The following is a 22,507-nucleotide window of genomic DNA, read 5'->3' as shown; positions in this document are numbered from 1 at the left end:
TGGTTAGCAGCAGCAACAGAGATATTCTCAGTGTCTTCTCTATTTAATGGGGTCTCTGCGACTGCTAGTTCTCAATTGAGTATTTGTAAATTAGTGTGGGTTAAATACTTGCCTCCTAAAGTCCAATTTATGGGATGGCTTGCTTGGCAGAGTAGATTAAAGACTTTAGTTTTCCTCCAAAGACTTGGTGTGCTTCAAAGTAATGTATCAACTCTCTTTGTATTTTGCAAGGCTGAGATTGAAACTGTGAACCATGTCATGGTATCCTGCTGTTTTGCAACATCTGTGTGGGTTGAAATGCTGAATTGGTGGGATGTCCAAGGGGCCTTACCTGGAACTGTTGAAGGGCTGCTTCTATGGTGGGATGGGGAGGTGCTCAGTAGTAAGGAGAGAAAGATTTGGAGGGGCATACCTCTGGTTATGTTGTGGTCCCTGTGGAAGCTTCGAAATGATGTGGTGTTTAATGTTGCCATCCCTGATGTGGCTGCGATTTGTGAAGAGATAAAAACCAGGGTTGCACTGTGGATGAGACCGTATTATTTAGATCATAGGTTTGCAGTTAAGGACTTTGTGATTAATCTCAGGCAAGTGGGAAGGTGTATTGCAAGAAGAAGGGTCTTAGGAGGTGATTGACATGGGTGGTATGGATGTGAAGTGCATTACCATCAGGGTGTGGAGGTTATTGTTTGCATTAGAGTATGATCTGGGTGGACTCCTCTAGATGCTGAGGTTATTGTTTGTTGCTGTTTCAGCTTGCCCCTGCTCTGTCATCCAGGTGTTGGGTGGGAGGATGAGTGTTAGGGTGAGTCAAGTGATATGAGTTCCAAATCTGATTTGCTCATTTGCAGAATGCATAGTGTTGTTGGTGGTCAAATCAGAGAGTTGGTTGTATTGGTATGTTGTGTGTTTGATTTGTTTGTCTTAATAGACCAAACAGGGATCGGATCTGTTTTAGCTTGCTTCTGCAGTGTGGATGGTTGGGGGGTTTTGTTGGGGGTGGGTTGAGCCTCTGATGGTATGAGCTATGCTGTGTGGGGGTGGGCTGGTGCCTTGTATTTGGTATGATGTTGATACACTTGGATTTCTGTTCTGCTGTCTTGGTTCTCCATCTCCAGGTCTGGCAGGGTTATGGTTGTTGTCCTGGGTTGCTGTGGGTCTGATGTTAGTATGTTGGTGGTCTGTTATGTTGGACTGCCATGGGGTGCTTCTGCTGGTATATGGGCTGCTATTGGTGGTTGAATGTGTGTGTTTCTGGGCTGTTGGATAAGGTTCAAATATGCATTATATTTTGGTTTTGGATAAGGTTCTTATTTGTTATGGTCAGCTACTGGTTCAAGTATGCAATAGGTTTCTAGGCTCTTGCTGGAGGCTTAATGACTGCTGTTTGTGGTTGAATGGACTTTCAAGCCTTTCTGTTTTGTGTTATATGGTTGTTTTGGAGTGTCCCATCCAGAACACACTCCAATTGGAAGCTGAGAACAAGACTTGTAAGGATAGAGGCAAGCTGATATCACAGGCATTGTTGGATTATCCCTGGCCATTTATAACATGTTGTGGTGCTCATGCTGCAGTGCAGAGGCCTGCTGAGTGTAGGAGTGACTGATGGTCTGCTTCTTCCCAATCTCGTATGCTATTTGGATGCTCCAGCAGAGGGTTTATTGCTGTGTTTGTGTAGTATTTTGGCTGGGTTTTGTGTTTTTCTCTGTTGGTTTTGGCTTGTTTTGGATTTTGGTTGTTTATTTTTTGGTTTTGGTTTGGGTTTGTTGATTGTGGTTGGCTTCTCACCAACTCACCATCTCTTGGCGGTGTGCTAGCATATGATTGGGCGTTCTCAACAGTGCCAACCTAGTTGGGATTGTTTTGTTTCGCTATGATGCTCTTTGCACTCCCTCTCCCCTTTCCCCTCTTCTTTATTGATGTATTTCTATTTTCGTTTTCATCAATATAGTTCCCTTTTCTTTGCTGATAAAAAAAAAAAAAGAAGATAAAGATGTAAGATAAATTGTGTTTATTTATATATTAATGTATTGGTATTAAATTAATTAATCATAATTAAATTTATGAATTTATGGAGAAGATTTGTTTTGGAATTTTAATTTTGTACAAAAAATAATAATAATAATTTCTGTATAATGACTTTTTATCTTTTGAACTAAAATATAAAGTTTGCAAAAGAGACTATGCAAATTATTTTTATAAAATGAAGATAAAATAGTTTCTAGCCATCTAATTTCATATGAGAGACAACAAAAATCTTCTGGTCTTTCATCAGGTGATGTTGTGATATCAAACATACGAAATGAAAGTTGTATTTGGATCAGCTTCGTGTGGGAGATGGTTCACAATCTCCCACTTCACCCAACCCCATTTTCAGAACTAGAGTTGGGATTAGGTTTTTTTTTTTTTTCAATTATTTTTCTTTTCACAAATTTTCATATATTTATATAATAAAATCAATATGGGTTAAAGACATTCTAATAAAAATAATGTTGTTGTAATTTGGGGATGAACCAATGCATCTTCTCCTCTCCTCTCTCCAGTCTCCAATAACCATGTATGTACAGGTATGTTCCTCTTTCTCTCTTAATTGGGTTGCTTTTCTTTTCTCCATTTGGCTGTATTGGGGGGATAATAGGCATCCAGATCATTAAGCAAATTTATTGAATTTAGAAATCAAGTTTCATTGGATTAATGTAGTCTCTGTGCTGTTGATGAAATTTTGACTGATAAATGGGTGTTCATTATTTCATTCATTTGGTTTGTTTTTAGTTTACTGAAGATGATGATGAAAATTACCCTGTTTTAAATACTCTGTTTTCAGTTCCCTGAAATGTGCAATCTGTTTTGAACTCCCTCCTTTTGCTTTCTTACAGATTGCATCTTGCAAGCTTTACGAGTATGAATCAAAGTGCTTTAAACCAATTTGCTATCAGTAGTATTTGTCGATTTCTGTGGGAGTGTGTCTTTTTGTTATTCAGAAACAAAGATTTTGTTTGTTTTTTTTCCTTTTCATGGTATCAGAAGCCACTGGCATTGAATGCTCTTCCTTCTAATTTTTCTTTTGACATTTTTCTTGAGATTCAACTAATACAATGAAGACTTCTGAGGCACAAATGAGCTTACTATATTTTCCTAATTACTGACTGTTCTACGGATTGATTACTGACAAAAGCTGAGGCGTAAGAGAGCAGGCGGGCTCATCAGAAGACAACCACTAAAGTGGACTGATTTCTATGAATTTGGTGCATAAACCGACGAATAAAGAATATGGATGATAAAATTTCTCAAGATGTGGATGACAAAATTTCCCAAGTGTTATGTGATTGTTGTTTTAACCTTCATTTGCACTTGCGTATGCTACATTGAACGTGTGGGCTTCTCAATTGCATATACCATTGTTGCAGATGCTGCAGGGGTGAACCAATCAAACAAAGGCACGATACTTTCAGCATTCTATTATGGTTATGCCAGTTCACAGGTACCCGGTGGATGGATAGCTCAGAAAATAGGAGGAAGGCGTGTTCTCCTCCTCTCATTCGTATTATGGACTCTCACTTGTGCTTTAGTACCACTAGACCCAAACCGAGTCATAATTTTGGTGATGGCTCGTTTACTCGTAGGTGTGGCACAAGGGTTCATCTTCCCGTCCATCTACAACGTGTTAGCTCAATGGATCCCACCTCATGAACGGTCAAGATCTGTTTCTTGCACAACATCTGGAATGTATCTAGGTGCAGCATTGGGAATGCTTGTGCTTCCAATACTGGTTGAATTCTGGGGTGCACAATCTGTATTTCATGTTGAATCTGCTTTGGGGGCAATGTGGTGTTGGAACAATCTTCTGTATAAATAAAATAAATTAAAATAAATCAAACAAAATAAATAAATAACGTACCGAATTTATTTATCGAACCGAATTAAAAATAAAAGACCAAGTCGAGTGTGTGACACTCTGTCCTTAAGACAGATTCGCCTCGCTACGGTACTTACAGTTATGTGGCGTCTATCTCCCAAGATACAATGATCTTAACCAATTTGTAGTAGCACTCCAAAACAAATTGTTCGGCGAATCAAAACTGTGTTCTAACTCACTGAATATTTATTCTAAAACTAATATGAAGAATATATGCACTAGATGAGAATTGGACAGCAAAAGACAATTTTCAGATTGTTTTTTTGGATCAAAAGACTGCTGGAAATGTGGTATGTATTTATAGCCCAGTTGGTGACCTTTCAAACTTACCCGAACAGGTATTTTTTGAAAAGAATAGGCGCACCACTATTCAAACATGGTTTGACCGTTGCAAAATTTCAAACAAATTTTCAACCAAATGAAAAGTGATTCGTTGGATAATAGTTATAGTAACTGTTGGACCTCTATTCTTTAAACCATTTGAAATATATATATATATATATATATAAAACTATTTGAATATATATATATTAAACTATTTGAATAGTTTAATAAATAAATGAAGAGGTACAAACTTTAGGAAACACTTAGGAACTTAAAATTTAAATTTAGAATTAAATTAAATTCCTACAATAATTTTTAATAAAAAAATTCAAATGAATTTTATTTAAAAAATTAATGTTAGACCCGAAAACAACGTCAACTTCCCATTAACTCATAAATGGTTTTGACGTTCCGTCTTCACCGTGTGACTTGCTACGCGGTAAGGAACACTTCATCTCTTCAGACCCACCCCAAAAGACGTTTGGAGCTCACTCAAATTTGGACTAAAAAATATTCCTCTCTTAAACCATTTTTCCAACATGTGGTCTCTACCTTGGCTCAAATTCGCCTCTGACCCACCTCGTGCTGAGCATCCAAACGCAACTGCTGCTGGTTTTGGGGAAACTTCATTGCCAATCAGAGGTCATTCCGTCAAAAGTGCCCAAATCCCGTGAAAGAGGATTGTCCTCAGCTTGCCGGTTTGGGCAATTGTCGTGAATATTTTCACTTTCCATTACGCCTTGTACGTGCTCATGAACTGGCTGCCCACGTATTTCGAACAAGGGCTCCATCTTAGTCTTTGAAAATGGGTTTTTCTAAGATGATGCGTTATTTTATCATGTTTTTATTGTCAAACACCGGTTGGTTTATTGCTGAGCATATGATCACTAGAACAATCTTGTCTGTGATTCAAACCAGAAAGGTCTTGAATACTGTGGGATTTTTAGTGGCTTCTATTGCATTGATGGTACTTACCCACTTCAGAACATCTGATGGGGCTGTGTATTGTTCTTCTGTGGCTCTTGGTTCTTTAGCGTTAGCGAGAGCTGGGTTTGCAATAAATCACATGGATATTGCTCCGAGGTATGCTGGAATTGTAATAGGAGTTTCTAATACAGCCGGTACATTAGCTGGCGTTATTGGGGTTGATCTTACTGGCAAGCTTCTTGAGGCTGCTGAAACTGCTCATTTGGGACTTTCAAATTCAAAAGTTGAGACCAGTGTTCTTCATCCCAGGGTTGCTTTGCATCTTTAGTTCTGTTGTATTTTTAATATTCTCAACTGAGATGAGGATTTTTGACTGAGAAAGGTTAATTTTGATGTTTATTGTGGCAAAAAGTAATTACCATCATTGGGTAGGCAATTTAAGATGAACATTGATGCACATCAATGTTCATAGATTCCTTTGATGCCTTGTCTCGTTCAGTATATATCAACATTCTACAGAGGTGTACATATTCAAGTTCTACAGCCCGAAAAGACCCAAAAATGGTGACCAGCATAGTTGGACTTGGACAGCTATGTGTTAATTAAAGCTCACTCATCCATTTTTCGAATTTGAATACACATTTTTTGTCAAACTTTTGTTTAGCATTAGGTGAAAGAACTTGATCTCAACCTATTTATTTAAGGTAGATAGTTTCAGTACAGTGTAATGAATTCAGATGATGTAAAATCTTCTAAGTGCCCCTCTTTTTTTTGGATAATTGGAAATTCCAAGTATCTAAGCTCCTTGTGTTAATTGTTTTTCTATTTACTTCCCCTAGTTATCATATTTCAGAAATTTAACCGGGACTTTCTTGTTCTCAGGACTGTTTGTTAGCAAATGAATAAACTTCTGTTCTATACTTTTTTGGGAACTTTTTACAAATTGGATCCATTTAAATAATAAACAAAAAAATTAGAGACTTCTAGTTTAGAAGCACTTTTTAGGACACAATAGCAAAACAAGTTGTCAGATATAGGGTCAGTTTCCAAGCATATGATCTTTTGGATGCTAAACTGGACATTGAATCATGTCATTGTCCGATGGATGAAGCACCTTCAGCGTCCTACAAATATAAGCCTGCAAAATTACGCTCTGCCATGGATTCAAGCAAATAATCTGGTTGATAAACAGAGCTCTAGTGATTCTCAGAAATGGCATATATATATAACCACCTCAATTACATCATTCTTCAATAGTAATACATGAGAATGGAACACTGGCTATACACATATATCAAATTATCCAATGTACAAGTGTAGAACTATAGTGTAAAAACTCTCAAAACTTGTTTGTAATTCCTATGCTGACATATGTTCTGTTAATGGCAGCCTCAAACAGGTTTTCTCCCTGAAGTTATTCAATTTCCGCATGTACATAATCAACAAACACAAAATTCTTCTCAAGTTCATGGAAAGCGTAAGCCAACGCAGCACTTACAATTGCAACTCCACCCAAAATAATCCGCAACTGCATATTTGAAGGGATCCCAGCAGTTGCAGCGCAGAAAACAAATGAGCCGATTAAGAACTTTTGTAATGTCTGGAATGTCGTACAAGCTCTTCTACACGATGAACACTTCAGAGTGTGTTGCTCATATCTATCCAACATCTGTGATGCCAAAATGCAACAATTTGAACACAAATTTTGGAACCAAAAGTCTTGATGAGTGTTGTTCAGTATTTCAATGAATTCACAAATAAAATGCTAGTTATGAATGTTTTAAAATGTTCAGGGACGAATTAATAGGTAAATTTGAATTACATAATCAGGAAAAGAAGAAAGCAAAAGGAAAAGGAAGGTTTGAAGCTAACAATGTTAGAACTAACCTCAGTTAATAGTCTTATTTTTCTTATTCTCATCCTTCTTGTTTGCTCAATTGCTTTAACTCTATGTCAAACGTGATTCAGGAGAGGAGGCTTCATTTGATTTGGTTATCCCCTACTTCTTAGCAACATTTTTTCTTATTTTAATTATTGGCCCTTGTTTTATTTATTTAAACTAGCGTCAAAATCTAAGATGTGTTTCATGTGTGCCTAATGTCCTAGGTGTCTCCTGTTTCAACAACAAAAAAAAAAAAGTAGAAAAAATGATAACACCATGGGTGGTTATAGTGTGCAACCCCTTGAACAAACTAAATGTGTTCAAAGGGCTTTGATAATTGCACCTCATGGTTTAATTGCAATGGCGAGTCACGAATCCTGGCAACTGAATTGGATCTGATACCTGACGTTTGGATAGGACTGCAGATGGCAATGGTTGTTGGTCAGTGATGCCAAACCACTCAGGTTGGTTATTGCCATGTCGCCTCAGCCAATTCCTAAATGCCAAGACAAAACGATCAGCTTGTGTGGGTGTAAATGTAATTTTGGTATACTCCTTGTTGACATCCATAGAACCCTCCTTTGACTTTGAAAGGAAGATCTTTTCTTGACCTTGAAGCACAATCATGTCCCCATCATATACCTTGTTCGAAGTCCAATGCTCATGCCATCTAGGAACCACCTGTCAAAACCATAAAGTCATGTAAGAGTAGTCCATCTATTTAAGGAAAGAAAATTGATTTCCAATCTCCTCAAAACGAAGTAGGAGAGCTTCAATTTTCAAGCACAAGGAAAGTTTGCCAAGATGTCTCAGGAAATTTGGAGTAATGAAAGAGAGAGAACAAAAACGCTTCTTTATATTGACAGACAAGAAGGGATACTTCCGATTTCACACCCCAAACAAAATCTTAGCCCTCAATGGTTCAACAAAACCTAGAGAATATAAATGTAATTCAAGCCTAAGAACAAGATAATTGCAGAACCTTAACCGAACCAAAGTACGTGGAATCAAATAAGAACTTTCTTCAAGATGTGCTGTATTATGCTAATAGCCTAAAGAATAGATGTGCAACATAAAGTTATCTTGTTCCCCACAAAGATTTGCCCACCATCTACATTTGGCTAATAATTTGCAGTACTTTTTTTTTTACAGTACATATTATCATTACAGCATGAAAATAATAATAACACTAATCCTTAGGCAGGTAATAACCCGGATCCCTCCCACACACACATACAATTGAAAATGAAAATGAAAGGAAAAATAAATAAATAAATAAGCTTGTCCTTTTGTACACACTGCCAAATTAGAACAGTCATCAGACGGAAGGATGAGAATTTAACTTGTGAGAGAGAGAGAGAGAGATGTCTAATGACTTTCTAGGGTATAATGGTTCTTTCAAATTTATATTGTTCAATTTAATACAGTACAATTTCCCAGGGACATAAATCTTTCATTACATGACCAACAAATAGAGACTGAAGATTATATCATAATGAAGAGAAAGACCCACTTGTCTGATCTAAACAATACACCTATGCAGTTTTTTCAATTTTAGTACAACATCTTAAGGAACAAATAAAAGTCTTTACCTGCCACCATGCAGGACCAGGCATTGTGAACTGGAAGAAATTTCGGGCACTACAAACAATTGAACGGGTCTTTCCAGGTACCATTGGTACATTGAAGGAACAAATCCATATTACCCATTTTTGATCACCCACAATAGGAAGCTTCGTGTCAATCTCTATTCTGAAAAGACAACAAAAAATTAGAAGATTGACCAACACAGCAATGGGGCAATAGTACTATCATTAAGAGATGCATGTACACAAGCATGAGCAAATGCATAAAAGGACACCAGCCCTCACAACAACCCAACATCAAATAAGAAAATCCTTCATATAATAGATAGCAAACAAAAACTTAAGTTCCCAGATGGAACAAAAATTTAGGCCTCGTTTGGGAACATGCTAATTTAGTAACTTTTTGGCTATTTGGCTAAAATATGTGCTAAAAAAAACTAGTATGTTTGTGATGACTTTTTGACTTTTTACGAAAAGATGTGCAAAAAGTAGAGAGAAAAGAGAATCTTTGACTTTTTGGTATGAACTATTGGCTTTTTGGCTTTTTTAGTAACTCTTTGACTTTTTGACTAAACTGGCCTGTTGCCAAACGAGGCCTTAAAATTTGTTCCAAATAAATTGAAATTAGAATACTTATGTTAGTAGCTTTCACAAGTAAGTTAGGATGCTTTGGGCTTTCCTTGTTCTGTGGCTGACTTGCTTCATTTTTGGAGAGGCAAAATCCCAAGTAGAAGAAAGAAGACTGGGACTGCAGCTCCCCTTCATTCGGCAAGAGGCTGATCCTTTGAAGGTGTGCAAGAGTGGAGAGCCAGCATCTTAAAACAAGCAATTTTTTGAGAATTCTATTCTGTTGGGTGATGGGTGATGAGTGATGGGAAGGGTTAAACCCTCACTTGACTTTTTGGGTATCTTAGAGAATTTGCAATCATGCATTGCAGTACAGAAGTTTTTTACAAATGAGTTTTTTATGTTCAATTTTTGCCCTTTGTATATATAGGTTGCTGGTTGCACTACCTGTTACGATAGTAATAAAGTATCAGAACTTGTTAGAGGGGCCAAAAAATTAAAGCCTCCATCTAACCGAAGGCATGCTCAACTCTGACAATTAAATTTGGCCATTAGACAAAATTCACAAGCTGAAGAGCAGCAGGACACGTGCACAAGTTATACTACTTATCTGGAAGTTATGAACTTACTTATTTATGTAATAACAAGGTGCGATGAATTCAGCACTGATTTTTGGGTTATCATCATTTGATCCAGCAAAGCCCCAGTGGCCAGTAGACTCCATCTTGAAGGGCAAAGGCTTGGCTCTATCCCTTCTTCCTGTGACCTGTAAAATGATTCAGCAAAGCATCAGCAGACAGTAGCCATAGCTTCTGATTATGTAGTAGCTAAGCATGTGCAAATAAGGGGTTGTTTGGGGTGTTCTAAATAAGTGCACTTTTTGGACTAAAAAATTGAGGTTGAAAATATAGATGTTTGGGTTAACTTTTTGACTTTTTATGGAAAAATGTGTAATAAAAAATTGTAAAAATTGATTTGCAGGGAAAAATTCGAATTGGGAGTTGTGCAGCCGTAATTGTTGACTTTTGGTGAATAGTGTTAACTTTTTAATTTTTTGAGTAACTTTTTAGCTTTTTGACTTTTTTACAAGTTCCCAAACTTGGCCTTAGTCAGCTTCCAAAAAAAGTTCCTACGGACTTCATTCCTTGTTGAGTAACACACATGTAATTTGCAACAACACTGATGAATGAATAATTGAATTCCCCTAACTCCATGAATCTCCAAGGCAATGAAGAACCAGAGCAAGGGATTGCAATATATACAGTAGGAACATCTTGACAAGGGCACTCTTTGGACAGAAATGTAAATCTAGGCACGAGCATATGCAACTATGTTTCAAGAAACTATAAAGAATTTATCCATCACTCAGTTTCTAAGGAATATAGATATATTAAAACACACATCTCTTAATTGTTACGCTGAGATCACCTAAAATTATTGGGTGATGAGACCCTCACTTATACAAGACCCTCAAAACCCCAAGCAATCTCTCACAAATATTTCACAAGGTGATTCCAAAAAAAACAGAAGTTGGAGATCGACATGTAACAACAGCGTTCTAGAATTACTTTGCCACGTTCCATCTCAACTTGGAGATATTATGATATCTAGACTCATTGATTTGTCTTACTGTGTGAAGGTTTCAATGGTACACCAGCATTTTTGCAGTTATGTCATACTATTGAGATCTACAGCATTCCTCCCAACAGGCATCAGCCCTGAAATATTATAGATCTAACATTCTGGATATAAAATTTAACAGAAAACATTTATTAGGTGAACTGTTAATTTCATGCACTTGATTGTGCTATGTCGGAAGAATAGTTTTGTCTCCCTCATGCTGTCCAGACATGATAAGAATTTGTTGATTAACAGCAAACATATAGAGCTGCAATGGTGCAATTCACCTAAAATATATTGCACGTATCAATGTTGTCTATGTATCTTGGAATGACCTTAGAATCAAAACATTACCGATCTTTCGTTGCTGATCCAAAATAAAATAAAATATTGAAACTACTGATCACTTCACCATTTACTACTGTGAGCGCGCTCGTTTCTACTCATGGAGCATTTAACAGTCTTTTATAATATCTGAGAAATATCATTAACTACCTAAGTGCCGCCCCCGCCTAGCATTAGAAAATTGTATCTCTTTCCAACTTCGCTAATATTTGGAATTTAATAACCCTAATAAACATGAATAAGGACAGCGCTCCTAAAGTTTTGGTTCATGTTTGTGATCAGATACAAAGCCAAATTGCTTAGATACAAGAATTTTCACCTTGTGATGAGCAAAATCGATGTGGGAAGGATCAGAGACATTCTCCATGAGGGTATCATAGCCATAGAACAAATCGCGCTGAATCGTCACTGTTGAAAACTCGGGCTTCTCAAAGTCATTGGGCAACCTAAACAATCCCCACAAAGAACAAAAGCACATCAATAAAATATTGAAAAACCCATATTCCTATTCAGCTTTTTTAAATTAACAAACATATAAATTATACATTATTTAAATATATGCATATAAATAAGGAGACATATAATAACAGAAAAGAGAATTTACATGGGGGGTTTGGTGGCTTGAGCTCTCTCCCAGCCATTCTCATCTGGCCAAACAAAGAGCAGACCCTGAGACACCATAGTCGGAAACCTAGTCGCACACGCTCTCGGAGATCGAACAGCTCGAGCTTCAGGCCCCTCTGACGAGGCCTGAGGGATTCGAGTACAAGATCCACAACCATCAAAAGACCAGCCGTGATACGAACACTGCAAGTGCCCATTTTCATCTATCCTACCTTCCTAAAAAAACACCAAAAACCCATCATCAAAATCCCCAAAATTAATCCAAAAATTCCCTAAATTTATCAAATTGGAGGCCTTACAGAGAGAGGAGCGAGACGATGGGGGCATTTGTCGTCGAAAGCGGCCCATTGGGAGGAAGATCGATCGAACCAGAGGACGAGGTCGCGATTGAGGAGCTGAAATGGGGTTGGGATGCGAGGGTCGAGATCTTGGACTAGAGAGACAGGGTACCAATGGTCTCTCCAAGAGAACTTAGAGGAAGAGCTCTCTTCATGATCTTGGGTCTCGATTTCTACTCCGTCAGAGAGAGATTGGGATTGTTCTTCGGCGGCGGTGGTTGGAGGCGGAGCAGCTACGCGGAGAGGAGAGAGAAGTGACCTCCTCCGAGGCGTTGGAGGGAGGAATGAGGATTTGGAGGGATGAAGAGAGAGAAGAGTTGGGAGAAGAGTGGTTGTTGATGGTGAAATAGGTGTAGTTGAGAGTAGTGAAGCCATTGATTCAGCTTGGTGTTCGATTCTCGATATTGGAATTGAAATGTGTGTATGATATGATTGAGTTTGAGAGTGAATTTGAGCAGACCTACAGAGAGAGAGAGAGAGAGAGAGAGAGAGAGAGAGAGTAGTTTGCGTGCAAGTTTGCAATGGTAGTATCTGTGATTCTGGAAGAATCCAAGACGGTGACAAACCAGACAAAGCGAAGTTGAAGAAGGAAGAAGTCCGGACCCAGAGAATGCACGTCACTAATTGGACTCCAAAAAAACAAAAGAAAAATGCTGAGGCTCCTTTGTTTAGAAAAAAAAAAAAAATGAAAAAAAGAGAAAAGAAATAAAAGTTTATTTTCTTATGTATGTTTGAACAGATGAGAAATTTTATAATAAAATAATAGAAAATAAATATAATCATGGTATAACAGGGAGTAGAGAAATATAGATAAAAAATAAAATAAAATAAATTTTGTCAAGATTTATGAAAAAATAAATTTTTGTATATATTTTGTATGAAATTGTTAGCCTAACTAATAAATTAATTTGAGTTGTACAGAAAATTTTAATTTTTATTGTTTTTTAGGACTCCGTATTTAAACAAATACATAAAAAATTATATTTTTTTTTTTCTTTCACTTTCACTTTCTTATATTATCTAACTAATCAAATTGAGCTTAAGGACATCAACATTTCTATAAAAATTTTACCAAATGCCTCATATAGGTATAGGTCTCACACTTATTACCAAATGTTTTACTTGGGTTTGTGAAATCCAAATTCATGTGAGACATTTGGTAAAACATTTAAGAAAAACACTATGATACAAATATGTATTTTATAACTCAAGAAGAAAATTATATAATTTTATACTTTCTGACTCATAACTAAAATAATATAGGACAAATTACCCACACCTCCCTTGAGGTGTAGCTAAATTACAAATTTCCCCCTAAGGTTTCAGAAATTACATCCCGCCCTTTGAGGTTTATATTCGAATAACAATTTAACTCCTACCGTTAATTAAATGTTAAGAATGGTTAGCTGATATCAGCAAAATATAAATTGATAAACGATATTGTTACCCAAAAAGCAACCTAAGAAGGGGTGAATTAGGTTTCTAAAAATTAAAATTAATAATAACCTAATAATATTAACTACTAGTATAACAAATTATTAACAAGCACAATGATGAACTTAGCAGTAAATGATCAAGTAAAATAACAATGAAGTATAACTAATATACAGGATAAATCAAATGATTAGAACATGAATATTAGATAGATATAGCAGTAGTAGGAAAGTAAAGAGATTAGGGAAGATGAGGCAAATAGATTTATAGTGGTTCGGCTTCAACCAAGCCTACATTCACTCCTCAAGCTTCACTTGAGATTTTTCACTATCTTCTAGCTTCACAGGGTGCTAGCAACCTTTTCACAGATGAAACAATCATCCACAGATTTTACACAGATTTTACACAAACTTTCTAAGTTAAGAATACTGAGTATACTACACTCTTACAAGGTTGAAAAGAATGTATTTTTGCTTTCACAGAAAACTACAATAATTTTCTCTCAAAGATATATATAAAAATGAAGTTCTGATTTTTCTATAAACCTCACACAGGAAAGATGAGCTTAATGCTATAAGGTTCAGTGTATAATTTCTGAGAGAGGATGTAAACAAAAATTAAAAAACACTTCTTAGAGAATTTTTCAAAGAATAGATGTGAGTGATTATAGATCAAAGAATATTTTCTGATTTTTTTTTAAACTTGTTTACATTAGAGGCTTTGGTATATATAATGAAACTTATAGCCGTTGTATTCATTTGAATTTATAATCGTTTATAGCCGTTGTATTTATTTGAATTTATAGCCGTTTTTAGCCGTTGTACTTCCATCATTACCAATTTGAATATCTTCAACTTGAACATTTTGAACTGCTGTTATGCTGAGCTGTTTGAACCTCTGTTTTGGGCTGTTTAAACTCCTGATTTAATCAAATATTAAATACATTTTAACAACATTTAGGATAAAGGTTTAGGTGAGAAATAATGGGACAATATAAATTTTGATTTTATTTTTCTTTTTCAAATAAATTAAAATATAATTAAATAAATCATCAAAATAAATTTTGATTCTATTTTTTTTTCAAATAAATTAAAATAAAACTAAATAAATCATCAAAAGAAATTTTGGATTCTATTTTTCTCTTTCAAATAAATTAAAATATAATTAAATAAATCACCAAAATAAATTTTGGATTCTATTTTTCTCTTTCAAATAAATTAAAACATAATTAAATAAATCATCAAAATAAATAAGTCTAACAGATATTGCTCCTGTTGAAATCCCTTTGATAAATCAACAAAATTTACAAAAGAATTACGTTTGATGGAAAAAAAAAATTGAGTTTTTGGAACCATGTTTGATCTGTTATTTAGAAGAAAAAAAAATTCATAATTTAAAAAAAAATAAAAACTAATTTAATAAAAATAAATATAAAAAATATATTTAATTTGTAAAAATTATTTCAAACCACTCAAAAGATAAAATTATACAAAAATAATATTATTTTTTTTTTATTTTTTAACCAAATTAATTTTTAATTTTTTTAAAAAATTAAAAATAAATTTCTAAAAATCAAACCAAACATATTCTAAGAATTTTTTGACAAGTCATTTCTTGTGTTTTTAACTTATTTAACTATTTGTTAATTTTATGATATTTTCACCATCTGACACTACAACATATAAGAGTTTTAGAGATCAATTTTTTTGATCTCTAAAAGTGAAAATTTTATTGCAAAAGACATTTAGGAACTAATTTCTATCGCCATGAGGATAGTCGCTAAAATATCGCTCTAAAAAGTCAAAAATAAGGTTTTAAGTGATAAAATTCCGAAAATGTCAATAATAAATAGACTTTTAGGGACAAAATAATTTGGTCTCAACATGGTTTATTTTTTGAAACAAAAAAATTGATACCAAAAAGATAATAATTAATCACTAATGCTCAATTTTCGTCGCTAAAAATATAATAACGATACTTTTTGCAACAAAAATATTTGGTCTTTTAAAAATAATTTTGTCCCTAAATTTTGGTCTCTAAAACCTTAATTTTTTGTAGTATGATAAGTGTTTTTTCATTTTAATTTTGCATTTCATAACTTATTTAAAAATGATAATTTAGTTAAACCTCAAGGGAATCTGTAAATTAGTTAAATCTCAAGAGAGTGTAGGTAATTTGCCCTTATTTGTCAAAAGGGCATTTTCGTCAATTTATGATATCCGTTAATAGCGTTAATTGCGATGGGGCGGGATGTAATTTTTGAAATCTCAGAGGAATCTATAATTTTGTTAAACCTCAAGGGAGGCGTAGATAATCTGTCCAAATATATATATATATATATATATAATAACTAAATATAATATGGCATATAACTAAAAATCTCATGAGTCATTGTTAAAATAATATCATAACTAAAAAATAAGATATCATAATTAAAAATACATATAATACATCCCTCTTGAATATTAAAATTTCCCAATATTTAATAATTTTCTTTGTATCCCTACCCCAAAAATGGAGGTGGTTGTTTCCAATCAAGTCCCACACACTTTTGAATTGTTACCACAATAATCCTTCGTAGCTTGAGAAAAAGTTGGCCCGAGTGGCTCGAATACCCCAAAACGACGTCGTTTTGGGTATTTTTTTATTTTTTTTTCTTTCTTTCTTTCCCTCTCTTATGTCGTTGAAACAGAGGAGGTAGAAAGAGAAGAGAGGAGAAAGAAGAGAAGAGGGAGGGGCAGAGAGAGGAGCACCACCGGCGCCGCTATCACTGACGCCATCACCGGCGCCGCCTGGGTACAGATTTGCATATAATGATGATGATGATGTGTTGTTGATGATGATGATAATGATGATGATGATGTGTTGATTTTGATTTTGGATTTTTGGATTGAATCTCTCTGATTTTTTGGTTTAATTTTTGGATTTTTGGGTTTGATTTTTAATCTTCAAAAAAACAAAGGATGAATCTCTCTAATTTGGTGTTGTTTATTGTTTTTTTTTTTTTTATCAGCTTGGTGTTGTTTGTTGTTGATGTTGATGATTTGGTGTTGTTTTTTTGTATCAGAATGAATCTCTCACACAACTTCCTCTTTTCTCCTCCTCATTTTCCACATCCTCCTTCTTCTTTATCTGCAGAGAGAAAATGACCCAAAAAAAAAGTTGCCCAAAACAACGTCGTTTTGGGCCGTCGAGCCACTCGGGCCAAACGAAATTCGAGCTACAAAACGGAACTGTTGTTACCAACCGCTCAAGATCTACCACGTTTTCAGACTACGAGGTCCTCGTTTGGGAACATGTTTTTTTAGTAATTTTTTAGATTTTTAGTTAAAATGTGATGTAAAAAAAATTAGTATATTTGGGATGACTTTTTGATTTGTTATGAAAAGATGTACAAAAAGTAGAGAGAAAAAATAAATCTTCAACTTTTTAGTTTTTGATTTTTTTAGTAACTTTTTGGCTAAAAAAACCATTTGCCAAACGAGGCCTAGTATGGGTTGGTTTGGGGAGTGAGTTGGTTTTTTGGTTATTTTGATTATTTTAGTTTGCACTAAAAAGTTTCATTTGGAATTAATTTTTTTTGGCTTTTCTTGACTTTTATGAGAGAAAAAATGAATTTATATTATTAACTTTTTAACCTATTTTATTATTTGGTGACTATTTTAGGCCAAGATTGGGACGCCAAACGAAGACTATATAACATTTACTTTAATCAATAATTAACATATCACCCGTGCTATGCAAAAGATAAAATAATATATTATTTATTAAAAATATGATAATTATATTTAATTTTTTTATATTTTATCTCACATAAATAAAATTTTACATATAAGTTTACGGAATCTTTTACAAGTGTTCCTTTACTATAATATATAGTATAGATAGATTAAAATTATTGTATTGACAATTAATAATTAAAATTATGCTTTGTTATAAAACAAAATGACATAATTCTAATACTTCACTATTTTAAAATAAAAATATATGAATTTTAAAAAATTATCATATTGGTTTTTGAAAGGGAAATAATTGAAGAATTTTTAAAAATTTAATGAGTAAGAAAGAATCATCGTACCATGTAAAACTGCTAAAATCACGGTTAAATAAGCAAATCATTTAAACAAAAAATAATTAAGCTTAATCAGTTAGGTCAAAAAACCAACTAACTTACACAAAAATTAATTAATTAACACTTTTAAATTTTATTTTATTAAAATTTAAACTATCACTAAATATAGAAAGCAATCTATTAATTTAAATTTAAAATCGACATAATATAAATTTAAAATTATAATAATCTATCTCATAATTTATAAGTTTTAAATACAAATTTAAAATTATCATAATTATCTCATAATTTTTGTATTAAGGAACAGTAAGAGTGACATTGAAATTATTGATATATTTATATATTTTATAAAAGAATACTTTTAAGGAGAGATATTATGAGAGTTTCAAAATCTCACACAAAATTATTTTTAAAATTAAAACCTCTATGTGGGGTTGTAAAATAAAAGTTAAATGGAAACTAGGCAATCAGGATTTTCATAATTGTTTAGAATTAAGAAAATCAAAAAAAAAATTAGTATGAGATATTGATCATAAGGTTTCTCGCTAAAAATCTCATTTTGCTTATATAAATGGGAGAATAAGATTCACTTTATGTAAGTGAAACAATTCATTTTTTTCTTTTTTTCTCAATGTGGGATTATAAAATAAAAATCAAATGAAAGCTAGCCAATGGAGATTTTCTTAATTGTTTAAAAATTAACAATTATTTGGGCGGGAAGTTTATTTCGAATCAAACAATCTTAGCCGTTTAATCTTTAATTATGTCAATTTTTAATTTATTTCGAATCAAACAAATTTAATCAATATATTTTGATAAACCCGCTAAAATCACAATTAAACCAGCAAATCAGTCAAACTGAAAACGGTTCACCCTATCGGCTAGGTCAAAGGAGCAACCAACTTATACAAAAATTAATTAATTAAAACTTTTAAATTTTATTTTAATTTTAAAATTTAAACTGTCTTGAACTACAACATATACAACATTACAATATTAAATGGGAGCATAAGATTTATATAGTAAAATAACTCATTTTATCCTCCATTTCCTGACGCGGGATTGTAATATAAAAGTAAACATTTGTTTGGACGGAAATTCATTTCTAATCAAGCAATTTCAGTCGTTCATGTTAATCATATTGTTTAATTTTGATGATGTCTAAACTATAAATTAAAAATTTATAAATAATATACATATTTTATATTATTTTACACAAAATATTATCTATTTAAAATATATATTTGTATGATACATTTGTTAAAATATTATCAATGTCGATTCTGGTAACATTATGTTTGTTTTCTTGTGGCTTTTGGATATATCTGGGACGCAAGGGTTTGTTGATGTTATGTGTTTGTAATGATTTTTATATTGGTTGTGTTTTAATGTCAGTGGGTGTTGTTGTGTACCTTAATGGGTAAGGTATTTTTCGAAAGTGGTTAGAGTGTGGGAGTGTTTGTGTATGTCGTGCATGTTACGGTTGATTTTATTTCTCTGTTTTTGGCAAATAACCACCGAAAATAAGTGTGTTTCGGTACATGATTTCTGCGTTTTTCGGCTAACCTTACGGGTTGTTTGTTCTGGTAACATTCATATATGTGCTGTTGTGTTATTTTTTTGTTTCCCTTCAGTGTAATGTGTTGGTGATGGTATTTGGTTTTAAACTTTTTTGTTTGGGTGCTTTACTGCCAATGAGTGTTGTTTTCTTGTTTTTGGGATTGGTTCAATGTTTTTTGGATTGAGTTTTAGTCCACTGTTTGTCAAAATCAGTAGTGAAATTGCTACTGTGTAATGACTACTGTTATGTTATTATTCATTCATTGTTGTACGCGTTAGCCGTCTAATGGTTCGATTATGGGTTGCGTGACAGGTATGGATGGTATGTTGCTGTTGTGCACTGACGGGCAAAAAAATGTTGTTGCTCGATTGCATCGAGCGATGACATTCACGCAGCTGGTCGATGATATTTGCGGCAAGTTCGACGACTTGGTACGGGATGCGTTGTATATGTTATGGGATGTCCCCGGGTACAACAAGTTAAAGGTTGATAGCGATGACGATATCCAAAACATGTTGTGCCTTGCGAAGTCATTTGGGCTAAAACATTTTGATGTTCTTATTCAGATCCGGGATGTTCCGGTGGTTGGCAACTATGGGGGTATGTATTGCCATGAAGGGCAGAAGTCAAATTTTGGTAATCAGACGTTCGGTATGGATGATCAGACGGATCTGTTACCAACATATTGTCCTAACAAATCGAAGACGTTCTTGTCTGCTCAATGGGCATTCGGGATTACCCATGTTGGACAATGTTTCACCGGTGGTGCTAGTGAATTTCAGGAAATATTATGCAAGTACGCCGTGGAACGCGGGTTTCAATTCAAGTATTTGAAGAATGATTCAGTTCGCATTACGGCAGTTTGTAAGTTTGCAGAGTCCACAGGATGCGCGTGGTCAGTGCATGCGAGGGTGTTGTCATCAAATGGGATGTTATGCGTTAAGAAGTTGGATAGTGTGCACAGTTGTGGAGCTGCTGTTCGAACAAATACAAGCCCACATACGGGGTCCGATTTGGTTTCAATTGTTGTCGCAGATCGGGTGCGTGCTCAGCCACTAACGCGTCCTACGAACATTGTTTTCGATATGAAAAATGACTACAGCTTGGATATTAGTTATCGAGTTGCGTGGTTAGGGGTTGAGAAAGCAAGAGGTGAAGTCTATGGAGATCACGCTATGTCATTCGACCAACTTAGGTGGTATAGTGATTCCGTTATGGAAAAGAACCCAAACAGTTACATTAACCTTGAATTTCACCAGCAAACTGGGAGGTTCGTTCGGTATTTTATATCCTTCCGTGCATGTATAGATGGGTTCAACCATTGTCGGCCGTTACTTTTTTAGGATGGCACGTTTCTGAAAGGCAGATTCAAGGGGAATTTGTTAGCTGCTACTGCGAAAGATGGCAATAAAGGTGACGTATTAGATTTTTTCCTTTATTCTTTGCTAAGAAAAAAAATTGTCACATTTCAATTCCGATTATTTTTAATGAACCTTTTACATATATATGTACTGGACGCAAATTTTTAAGATGATGTGCTCCATGATGTGTACTCTAATTATGCCTTTTTCTACTATTGTTTTGCAGGCTTGTTTTCAGTGGCCTTCGCAATTGTTGATTCTGAAAATCAACAAAATTGGGAGTGGCTTTTACGGAATCTTAAAGAAGTCGTGGGTGACGGGCGTACGTTGACGTTTGTATCGGATCGTCACGCGGGTCTCTTACAATCTATGCCACTTATTTTCCCTTCAGCACATCACGCATTTTGTTTGCTACATCTTTAAATGAATTTGAGAGACCGGATGAAATACGTTAATGCATCTCGTAAAGTTGGGTTGATGCGGAAGCTCCGAGAATGTGCTTATGCCTCTACTATACCATCTTATAATCAGAAAATAGAGATGTTGAAAGAGTGTAGCCCGGCTGTGATTGAAAACTTCTTAAAAGACTTGCATCCATCCCACTGGGCTAATGCGTATTTCATGTATGTTTGATTGTACCCGTTCTGCGTAGTACTTTAATGGCTTCAATTTTTTTCAATTTCTTACATAGTCTAACGTGCTTAGCAGTTTGTTGTTTAAAAAATTAATTTTGTGTTCATTGTTGTTATCTTTTTGCAGGGGGCAACGTTACAGTGAGATATGGTCGAGCGCAGCTGAATCTTTTAACAACTGGATACGGGAGGCGCGTCATCTTCCAATAACTAGCTTGGTCGACATGGTTAGGGGTCAAATAATGGAATAAATGGCGGAGCGTAGAGTCAAGGCAAGGGAGTGGACCGGCGTATTATGCCTAAAAATGGAGAAGAAATTGGTCACGGCGTATAATGAGAGTAGGGGCTAGAGTGTTAGTCAGGCTGATGACAATGTTTACGAGGTGTATAGTCAACCCTCTGTTTTGGTTGATGTAGCAAGCCGATCATGTTCATGTTTCCAGTGACAGCTGAATGGATTTCCGTGTTCTCATGCTGTTGTCGCTTTCCGTAATAGTAGACGGAATATATACGATTCTATTGACACGTACTATCGTATTGACGAATTTCAAGCTTTGTATAGCGGAACAATTTTTCCGATTCCAACTGTTGAGAAGCCGGCATTTACGCCAAACAATTTTATGATAGCGCCCCCGAAGGTGAAGCGTCCGCCTGGCAGGCTGAAACGTAAACGAATTCCATCAAAGGGCGAGGTTGTGCAACGGATCCGTTGTGATCGGTGTGGAAAAATTAGCAACCACAATAGGAAGACCTGCAAGGAGCCAATTTAGTCATGTTATAGAAAGTTTATTTTCCTGTGTCTGGTTTGCGGGTTTTTCCCTAATTCATTGAACTTCGTACATTTTCTCTTCTTTTACAACATTTTTTCCCGTTCATTTAAATTCCAACTTCACAACGTTTTCATGACGTTATAACTGCATATGGATCGCACATGTGGGTTTGCTTTCACATTTCAGCACAATGTTCACAAACGCATTCCGCCCTACCATCTGCCTCTACATTTAACATTTCGATTAAATTTTCCAAAATCACATCAGCCAAAACCATTTACTTTCCTCACCACTCGATACTATGTGTGACGTGCATTTACTTTTACATCCATTTTTGATACATTAATATGTTATAAACATTTTTCTTGCATGTCCGTGGTGCTGGACGGATCACATGACAGTTACATGTATTATGCGTTAAGTTCACAATTAACATGTTTTCCAAGTAAATTTTGACAGCAACAAATTTCACACATTTTCAAAAACAAACGTTTCAACTAAAATGTAGCATCCTGTAGTTTAATTTCTGGGTTTAACACCATCCCCTACCT

General features: G+C 34.8%; 2 protein-coding genes and 1 pseudogene across 2 annotated transcripts; 2 read left to right on the top strand and 1 right to left on the bottom strand.

Moving 5' to 3' along the window:
* The first annotated feature begins 3,159 nt into the window (after nt 1-3,159).
* Nucleotides 3,160-5,668, top strand: LOC114267307 (putative anion transporter 5; annotated as a pseudogene).
* A 699-nt stretch (nt 5,669-6,367) lies between these two features.
* Nucleotides 6,368-12,787, bottom strand: ACD1 (Pheophorbide a oxygenase family protein with Rieske 2Fe-2S domain-containing protein). Its single transcript, XM_028208343.2, has 7 exons — nt 12,088-12,787; nt 11,769-12,004; nt 11,484-11,610; nt 9,829-9,965; nt 8,639-8,798; nt 7,449-7,727; nt 6,368-6,833 (listed from the first exon to the last, which is right to left on the bottom strand). The coding sequence occupies exons 1-7, from the start codon at nt 12,499-12,501 to the stop codon at nt 6,579-6,581; spliced, it is 1,608 nt and encodes a 535-aa protein (XP_028064144.2). The 5' UTR covers nt 12,502-12,787; the 3' UTR covers nt 6,368-6,578.
* A 6,786-nt stretch (nt 12,788-19,573) lies between these two features.
* LOC145807141 (uncharacterized) lies at nt 19,574-21,956 on the top strand. The gene is made up of 4 exons (XM_082905075.1): nt 19,574-20,495; nt 20,781-20,886; nt 21,314-21,413; nt 21,636-21,956. Exons 1-4 carry the CDS (start codon nt 19,574-19,576, stop codon nt 21,954-21,956), a joined length of 1,449 nt encoding a protein of 482 aa, XP_082761201.1.
* The last annotated feature ends 551 nt before the right edge of the window (nt 21,957-22,507 follow it).

The sequence above is a fragment of the Camellia sinensis genome, chromosome 14 (genome assembly GCF_055761805.1).
Source record: "Camellia sinensis isolate YWXY chromosome 14, ASM5576180v1, whole genome shotgun sequence".
NCBI classification, from domain to species: Eukaryota; Viridiplantae; Streptophyta; class Magnoliopsida; order Ericales; family Theaceae; genus Camellia; species Camellia sinensis.
Note: the sequence above shows the minus strand (reverse complement) of the source record. Positions and strands in the feature narration are given on the sequence as shown.

Excerpts from the sequence above, each read along its gene's own strand:
- ACD1 (XM_028208343.2), bottom strand. The coding sequence starts at position 12,501 with ATGGCTTCACTACTCTCAACTACACCTATTTCACCATCAACAACCACT. Across the intron at positions 12,005-12,087 it reads ATCGTCTCGCTCCTCTCTCT|GAAGGTAGGATAGATGAAAA; the intron begins GTAAGGCCTCCA and ends GTGTTTTTTTAG. Across the intron at positions 11,611-11,768 it reads CAAGCCACCAAACCCCCCAT|GTTGCCCAATGACTTTGAGA; the intron begins GTAAATTCTCTT and ends GGGATTGTTTAG.
- LOC145807141 (XM_082905075.1), top strand. The coding sequence starts at position 19,574 with ATGACATTCACGCAGCTGGTCGATGATATTTGCGGCAAGTTCGACGAC. Across the intron at positions 20,887-21,313 it reads GGTGACGGGCGTACGTTGAC|GGGGCAACGTTACAGTGAGA; the intron begins GTTTGTATCGGA and ends ATCTTTTTGCAG. Across the intron at positions 21,414-21,635 it reads TAACTAGCTTGGTCGACATG|CTGAATGGATTTCCGTGTTC; the intron begins GTTAGGGGTCAA and ends TTCCAGTGACAG.